This window comes from Pistacia vera, unplaced genomic scaffold, assembly GCF_008641045.1.
Source record: "Pistacia vera cultivar Batoury unplaced genomic scaffold, PisVer_v2 Contig50, whole genome shotgun sequence".
NCBI lineage: Eukaryota > Viridiplantae > Streptophyta > Magnoliopsida > Sapindales > Anacardiaceae > Pistacia > Pistacia vera.
The window spans coordinates 1,155,263-1,164,462 of record NW_022196335.1 but is presented as its reverse complement, the minus strand read 5'-3'; the positions used below and the strand labels follow the sequence as shown (position 1 = coordinate 1,164,462).

General features: G+C 33.0%; 2 protein-coding genes across 2 annotated transcripts; both read right to left on the bottom strand.

The window, feature by feature from the left end:
• Positions 1-6,944: 6,944 nt before the first annotated feature.
• On the bottom strand, positions 6,945-8,035 carry LOC116105533 (G-type lectin S-receptor-like serine/threonine-protein kinase At4g27290; the record flags this gene model as incomplete). The annotated part of the gene is made up of 4 exons (XM_031391938.1): positions 7,865-8,035; positions 7,493-7,706; positions 7,142-7,376; positions 6,945-7,047 (listed from the first exon to the last, which is right to left on the bottom strand). Coding segments are annotated over exons 1-4 (723 nt in total), but the record flags the coding sequence as incomplete, so codon positions are not given.
• Positions 8,036-8,135: 100 nt separating this feature from the next.
• On the bottom strand, positions 8,136-9,200 carry LOC116105532 (class V chitinase-like). Its single transcript, XM_031391937.1, has 2 exons — positions 8,435-9,200; positions 8,136-8,284 (listed from the first exon to the last, which is right to left on the bottom strand). Exons 1-2 carry the CDS (start codon positions 9,198-9,200, stop codon positions 8,136-8,138), a joined length of 915 nt encoding a protein of 304 aa, XP_031247797.1.

The window sequence follows — 9,200 nt, the reverse complement described above, 5'->3', positions numbered from 1 at the left end:
GACTGATGGGTTATTTTTTTTCGTAGTTTTTGCAAAGATGGACAAGCTTTCTTCATCAGCTGATGATAAAGAGAGTTGGTAGGAGGTGGAATTCACAACTGTATAAGCACAAGCAATGTGAGTGAAGAAAGCAGAATTAATTTTGGGAATGGGGAATCCGTATTTTGAGGAATACTTGTAATAACCAACCCTGATCCAATTAGTTTGCGCTATTGAAGGGCACAATTGTAGAGAGAGGAAAACATAGAAAACAACAAATATAATAATCTTGGGCACCATTTGAAAAGCTGCTTGAACCCAATTTCTTATCTATTAACTCTTCTGTGTTACATTTATACACATATCAGGAAAGCACTGTTGTATTTGTTGCCGACACTATTTTATACGTGATAGAAACTTCAACCTTTGCACAATATGAAATCAAATCAAGTGAAAAATATATGAAGTCGCCGCTAGAAAGGGATGTTGGTGGGGTAAGCAAAGAAGAGAAAACACATTTGAGTCAAAAAGAGGTTGACTTGACTTTTATTGACTTGTTTTAAGGCCATGTGAAAACGCATTTGCAAATATGAATAATAAAATCTTGACCTACTCAAAGACAATTATATATATATATTAAAAAAAAAAAAAAAGATTTACATTTCATCTAACTACCACGCCTTATTTGTCACGTCATTAATTGATAGAGTGCTCATTGAATAACCTTGTAACTATCTTGTATAATGCTTCTGTTTTGAGAAAGCATACTTTTTTAGAATGAATAAGTCTATCCTTATAAAGAAGCCTATAAAGAAGTTTATAAAGTGAAGAAAAAAATAAAGAATAAATAGAAAAAGAGAAAGAGAGAAATGATGAAGATGAAGGGTGGAGATTGTCTTTGTATACTTCCTTTGTAGGTTTCTTTGTAAGACTAACACTGCTGTTTTAGAATTGTCCTAATTGAGATTTTTAGTTTGAGCATATAAAAAAAACATGGACGCTCTATCAACTTGAACTTTCTGGATACATAACGAAGCTATATATGTGCATGCAATTCGTTAATTTACATGATGATAAAGATGTATCTTTTACTGATTCATGATCTGAAAAATTATAAAAAAAATATGTTCTAGTGGTAACTACATCTTGATCCATAGATATTAGAACTAAAATTAGTTTTAAGGAAATTAACTTACATAATCCAAAGGCTCAAACTTTCATATGGGTCATATAAAAGGGAAATCCTTTTGCCACTAATTATGATATGATATGTACAAGGAGAAGTAGAACCCCAAAACTATCAACATTATATTTGGTAGAATTAGGGAATTAGTTTTATCTACTAATAAAGTCTCTTCCAACATATATAGGAGGAACACGATCATTGTCAAAGAGAAGGTGTTAGTTTGTGAAATCGTGTTGCTGTTTAAACTAAGAATAACAGCATATTTAGGAGAAACATGATCATTGTCAAAAAAAGGTTCTATTTCCTCCGGGCAATTTCCTAGGGCCTTAAAAATAAAGCCCCAGAAAATAAGAATTTTTTCAAGGGTAAAAAAACTACCTAGGAAAAGGATATAATTATACTTGATCAATTCCCATGGTAATATTGCCCTTGAAAATACATAGAATTGCCCTGGGAAATTCCTTGATTATAAGGATATAGTTTATATTAATTTAAAATTTGAGGGACTGTTTAATATTCTGATGTGATGAAATTGAAATAATGTGAGCATAAAAGGGACTTAATAGATATTATCCTTAGGGCATCTCCAACCCACGCCCACTTGGCGCAAAAAACACCAATTTGGCGTGGGTTGGTACTCCAACCCACGCCAAACACTGCACCAAAATGGCGCAGCACTGTAGCACAATAAAAAAATATATATTTTTTTTAATTTTGATTTTTTTGTTTTTTTTTTATTTTGTTAAGTTAATTTGAGTATTAAATTTTACACCAAAAATCATACCAAATTTGAGTATTAAATTTTACACCAAAAATCATACCAAATTTGAGTATTTGTATTTAATTTAATTTGATTATTATTTATAATAATAAATTTATAATAATGATATAATTTAAAAAATGATGACAAATTAAAAATAGAACTTTATTCAATGCAAATATTAAACTACAATAACTAAAAATAAAAATTAACACTAATTTAAAAACACTAAAATTAAAAGAAAATACAACATAAACTAAAATAACAATTTAGTATTCCGNAAATTTGATTATTTGTATTTAATTTAATTTGATTATTATTTATAATAATAAATTCATAATAATGATATAATTAAAAAAATGATGAAAAATTAAAAATAGAACTTTATTCAATGCAAATGTTAAACTACAATAACTCAAAATAAAAATTAACACTAATTTAAAAACACTAAAATTAAAAGAAAATACAACATAAACTAAAATAACAATTTTTTTGTATCATTTTATATTAGATGTAATGTTTTTCTATATTAAATGTAATGTTTATTTGATTAAATAAATGCTTAATTCTATTAAATTAGTATAATTTTCAAAATAATTATTATTTAATAAAAATATCATTCTTAATATTTAATTTATATATACAAAAATAATGAGTGAAATAGATTAATTGTTGATTATTACAATAAAAGAAAAAAAAGAATATTCTAAAAAATATTCTTTTTGGTGCAATATTTGGTATTGTGGGTTGGAGATGGAACAGTGTTTTACACCAAATTTTGCACCAATTTGGCGCAATTTTGCACCAAATTGGTGCAATGGGTTGGAGATGGTCTTAGGTCATCAAATTGTGGAACTGCGTCGTTTTAAGATCCAATATATATCCCAGCGACGGCCGCAAGCCAATGGCGAAGCCGTCGTCTGCAGCTCGTGCTTGCGCCAAGGAAGCAATTAGTACTCATCAGTGCAGTAGCTTGTGGCGGCTATGTAAGCAACGCAATTTCACTAGCGAGAGTAGCTCTCTCGGCCTAAGCGAGCTTCTTGCGTGGCGCCACAATCGGCTTATTTTTCCCGTCATAGATCGCCACGAGTCTTCAATTTTGTGCACTGATAATGGAATGATGCTATTGTTGTTTGTAGTTCGTCGGAGTGTTCGAGTTGCTTAATAGTGTCCGTAATGCGGAGGAAATGGTGGCAGATGTTGATTATGTTGAATTACAGCCTGAGGTATCAAATTTACTTTGAATTTCATGTAGACACCATTGTTAACTATTTATTAGATGTCTCAGAGCAATGAATCTGTACTTTATATGAGGTTTGTTATTTATAATTGTCTTTTAACAGTTTGATGGTGTTGGTTATTGTTGCTCTAGTTATGGGGTGCATTTATAATTGATGTAATGGTCAAGCTTTGGGGAAAGTATTCCTAGTTTGCATGTGTTCTGGTTGATCGAGTAGTTTGTTTTGGAAATTCTTGTGAAGGCCAATTTGTGTTGTTCTTATGTTTTGTCTTCAATGGTTATTCTTCCGTAATTCTATTTCAGGATTGTCAATTAATGAAATGACTAATTTCATAAAGATCATAATTCGAATGAATAGGAGAGTGATAGTATTGATTGCATACAGTAGTTTGTTTCTTTTGATCATAGCTTACCTGCAGTTCAGAAAGCACCCAATTATCATCGAAAGAGACTCCACACAAAGTAGCCAACAGCTTCTTCTCCTTGGCATAAGAAACCTTTGCTGTAATAGCCTCAACATCATCAAACCCAATCCAAGTTGTTCCCTCTGTCCGAATATCACCTCATAAGTTGAGTTGTACCTAACACGAACATCAGGAGCATATTGCTTGATGTAATATTTTATTTGCTGTAGGTCAATCCGTCCGTTGAAATGGCAGGTCCCGTTGCTGGTGCACCAACACCATTGTTCACAGGATTCTCGAGCGTCCATGATACCACAGAAGGCAAGTTCAAAACCATTTATTATTAGCTGATAATCCTCGATCGATCCATTCTCTTATACCGTAATCTGTGTTAACAAAAGTACTTGGTCATACAGAGTTGCATGAGCGCTTGTAAGGTCTGTCATAGAGGAGTGGTGTATCCTTCAGCCACAACTGGACCCATCCAAGTTGTTGCATCTTCTCAGTAGGGTAACTTATTGAAGACACAGATGGTGAATATTTAACCTGTGCTGTCAAGATCATGTGCCAGTTGTTTGAGTTTCTTGCCTCTGATCAATAGCAGCTCTCCACTGAAGTAGTATTCCCATGTTGACCCATCGGAGTTTGTCTCTGGATATCCAATAAAGAGTCTATTCCTTGTAAACCGTGAAGTCTGGCTACTTTTATCGAGGAATTGAGGAAGGATTTCTGTAGAAGAATTGCTTACCATTGAAGAAAGGTTAAATAACTACACCGCTACCCCCAACACATGCAGTATAGCGACTGATGGGTTAATTTTTTTCATAGTTTTTGCAAAGGTGGCAAGCTTTCTTCATCAGCTGGTGATAAAGAGAGTTGGTAGGAGGTGGATTCACAAAGTTAAGCACAACAATGTGAGTGAAGAAAGCGAATTAATTTTGGAAATGGGGATCCGTATTCTGAGGAATACTTGTAATAACCCCCTGATCCAATTGGTTTGCGCTATTGAAGGCCATTGTAGAGAGAGGAAAGCATAGAAAACAACAAATATACAATCTTGGGCACCATTTGAAAAGCTGCTTGAACCCAATTTCTTATCTATTAACTCTTCTGTGTACTTTATACACGAATCAGAAACCACTGTTGTATTTGTTGCCGACACATTTTATACGGATAGAAACTTCAATCTTTGCACATATGAAATCAAATCAAGTGAAAAATATAATGAAGTGCCGCTAGAAAGGGATGTTGGTGAGGTACAAAGAGAAAACACATTGAGCCAAAAAGAGGTTAACTTGTTTTAAGGCCATGTGAAAACGCATTTGCAAATATGAATAATAAAATCTTGCCCTACTCAAAGACAATTTATAAAAAAAAAAAAAAAAAGATTTACATTTCATCTAATTACCACGCCTTGTTTGTCACGTCTTAATTGATGAGTGCTCATTGAATAACCTTGTAATTATCTTGTATATTTTTTTTAGTTTTGAGAAAGCAGACTTTTTAGAATCGTCCTAAGTCCTAACTGAAGTTTTTAGTTTGAGCATATAGAAAAAACATAGACGCTCTATCAACTTGAACTTTCTGGATACATAACGAAGCTATATATGCATGCAATTCGTTAATTTACATGATGATAAAGATGTATCTTTTACTTATTCATCTAAAATTCAAAAAGATCTGTTCTGGTGGTAACTACATCTTGATCCATAGATATTAGAACCATATTAGTTTTAAGGAAATTAACTTACATAATCCAAAGGCAAACTTTCATCTGGGTCAATAAAGTGAAATCCTTTACCACTAATTATGTATATATGTAGAAGTAGAAGTAGAACCCCAAACTATCAACATTATATTGGTAGAATTAGGGATTAGTTTTTTATTTGTTATAAAGTCTCTTCCAACTTATCAAAGAGGTGTTAGTTTGTGAAGTCTGTTGTTGTTTAAACTAAGAATAACAACATATTTAGGAGAAACATGATCATCATAAAAAAAAAAGGTTCTATTTCCTCTGAACAATTTCCTGGGCCTTAAAAATAATGCCACGAAAATAAGAATTTTTTCAAGGGTAAAAAACTACCTAGGAAAAGGAATAATTTACTTGATCAATTCCATGGTAATATTGCCCTGAAAATACATAGATTGCCCGGGGAATTCCTTGATTATAAGGATAAGTTGATATTAATTTAAAATTTTTGGGACTGTTTAATATTCTAATGTGATTAAATTGAAATAATGTGAGCATAAAAGGGACTCAACAGAATTATCCAATACATATGATTGTTTTTTTTGAGATGTTGGAAATGGAAATACTATGATGTTATTCAGGAAAAGTATGTCTTTAAACAGGTTTCACAGTTTTTCTACATGACACGTCTCGGGTATCCGAGTCTTGTGGGAGCGCCCGGATCCTACGGGATGAGGAAATTCAGGATGGGTTGTGTCAAGAACTACTAGCCGAGTAAAAGCTCCAGTTCTTCAAATCGTTTTTATGAATTCTTTAAATGCTGAAATAGATGGTGAAGGTATCTGTGTTAACTTTAATATTGGAGCCCTGTTGAAGTTAAGCGATGAAAAGGATTGTTGGAGACAGATGAACAAATCCTTTTTCTGGTGAAAGAACAAGTTCATATTTTCTTGCGCCAGTTTTAAGGCCATCCATTGATGCTCTGCTTTTCCAAAATTTCTATTTATGCTCTGCTTTTGCACATTTGCCTAAGAAATGTGCTTTCTGTTGCACAGATTTTTGGTTTATGCTATTTGAAAATTTAGAGTAACAATTATAGAATAGGGTATTACAAAACAACACTTAATAAATTTAACCCACACTGCAGCAAAGGGATGAATGCTGTTTAATTTGCCAGAATTCCAAGACACAAATTATCAATTACCAACCTCAAAAGCTAATAGTATATAATTTATCTGGCTAAAAAATCTGAAATTGTTACATCATTAATTGATGAGGTGCTCCCTGAATAACCTTCCAACTTTCTTGTATGTTTATTCTGTTCATTTTGTTTTGAGAAAGCGGGCTTCTTTGGAATCATTATATTAGTGTTCACATTTTTTAGCATGGTGAAAACTTCCAACATTGATGGTCAATCAGTTGGATTTTCTTGGACACACAATAGAGCTATTTGCAAGCATTTCAGTAATTTACAAGATGAATATGTATCATCTAGTGATTCATCCATAAACTCCATGCCTTTACCATCATTCCATAGCTCATATGCCTGAAATTATAACATTATTTATTTTATTGGTAAGTACATTTTGATACATAGATCCAGGAACCAATATTAGCTTTCAAAGAAATTAACTTACATAGTCTAAAAGGCTCGAACATTCATTCGGACCGTGTAAAAGGGAAATCCTTTTGCTGCTTATGATCTGTAGAAGTAGAGCCCCAAAACTATAAACATCGGATTTGGTAGAGTATATGCCTTTTCTAGCATACTCAAGAGGAAAATAACCACTGCATTGGATTATCACAAAACAAAAACAAAGTAATATATAAGGCATGAGAAATCTTGAGACAATTATATAGCATTAGAAGTATAGAAAATTACATTGTTCCGACAATACGGCTTGTGTTTGCTTCAAGATCATCTTTACTAAATATTCTAGCCATGCCAAAATCTGATATTTTTGGCTTCATATCTCCATCTAACAAGACATTACTAGCTTTTAAATCTCGATGAATAACAATAAATCTTGAGTATTCTTGAAGATATAAAAATGCTTGTGTAACTCCTTCAATGATATGCACACGTTTTTTCCAATCCAAAACAAATCGTCTAATGGGGTTTGCATTAAATTTAATCATAAGTTAATCATCAAGACTGAAACTGCTCCAAGCTAATCCCAAAGGAGGAAAAAAATATTGAAATGTTGTATGCGAAAATTTAATGTAAAATTCTAACCGAAAAGGTAAGAGTCTAAGCTTCTGTTTTGCATGTATTCATAGATGAGTATCTTTTCTTCTTTATCAATGCAAAAACCCAAAACTCGGACAAGATTTATATATTGCAGCTTGGCAGTAAGCATAACCTCATTCTTGAATTCCTCAAATCCTTGCATGGATGTTTTTGAAAGTTTCTTCACTGTTATTACTTGTCCAGCAGATAATATTCCCTAGTAAAATACACTTTAGTTGGTACCTTTCAATAGATAAATTAAATTCTTTAAACTTTTTTATTCCTTTAAAAGTTAAATTAAAATTATAGCATGCCAAAAATATTAAGCTAAAGATTAAATATTTAATGATAAATATATAGCTTTACTAAAGGTACCTTATAAACAGGGCCATATCCACCCTGTCCAAGCTTATTTTCGATTGAAAATCCATTGGTTGCTGCCTTTATATCACCCAATGTATATTCTATCAGATTGGGAACATTTCCATTAAAAGCAGATGCCTCTTTATTTGCTTTATCTTCGGATTCTTTAGTGAACCCCACCATCCCTGTCAACCGAGAAAGAGAGAGAGAAAAAATAATAATAATAATAACACATACACATTAAACTGCTTATTATTTATTTATTGTAAAGAAACTGAGGAACTTACCTTTTATCTGTTGTAGGAAAAAGGACTAATAACAAAGGCCTCTTATTATTTTGTCCATTTTTATCATCTTCGTGAACTGAAGAATTATTATTTTGTCCATTTTTATTATCTTCGTGAACTGAAGAATCATTTATAGCAACTCCAGCTGGGGCCAAAAAACAAAAAACAAAAACAAAAACAAAAAAACACAATATGTTAACTACAGCGCGCGGGGATAAAGATCATAATTCGAATGAATAGGAGAGTGATAGTATTGATTGCATACAGTAGTTTGTTTCTTTTGATCATAGCTTACCTGCAGTTCTAGAAAGCACCCAATTATCATCGAAAGAGACTTCCCACACAAAGTAGCCAAGCAGCTTCTTCTCCTTGGCATAAGAAACCTTTGCTGTAATAGCCTCAACATCATCAAACCCAATCCAAGTTGTTCCCTCTGTCCAGTAATTCACCACATAAGTTGAGTTGTACCTAACACGAACATCAGGAGCATATTGCTTGATGTAATATTTTATTTGCTTGTAGGTCAAGAATCCGTCCGTTGAAATGGCAGGTCCCGTTGCTGGTGCACCAACTCCATTGTTCACAGGATTCTCGAGCTTCCATGAATAGCCATAGAAAGGCAAGTTCAAAACCAGTTTATTAGCTGATAATCCTCGATCGATCCATTCTCTTATACCGTAATCTGTGTTAACAAAAGTACTTGGGTCATACAGAGTTGCATGAGCGCTTGTAAGGTCTGTCATGAGAGGAGTGGTGTATCCTTCAGCCACAACATGGACCCAATCCAAATGTTGTTGCATCTTCTCAGTAGGGTAACTTATTGAAGACACAGATGGTGAATATTTAACCTGTGCTGTCAAGATCAGTTGCCAGTTGTTTGAGTTTCTTGCCTCTGAATCAATAGCAGCTCTCCACTCTTGAAGTAGTATTCCCATGTTGAACCCATCGGAGTTTGTCTCTGGATAATTCCAATAGAAGTCTATTCCTTGTAAACCGTGAAGTCTGGCTACTTTTATCGAGGAATTGATGAAGGATTTTCTGTAAGAAGAATTGCTTACCAT

Excerpts from the sequence above, each read along its gene's own strand:
- LOC116105532 (XM_031391937.1), bottom strand. The coding sequence starts at position 9,200 with ATGGTAAGCAATTCTTCTTACAGAAAATCCTTCATCAATTCCTCGATA. Across the intron at positions 8,285-8,434 it reads GGTGCTTTCTAGAACTGCAG|CTGGAGTTGCTATAAATGAT; the intron begins GTAAGCTATGAT and ends TTTTGGCCCCAG.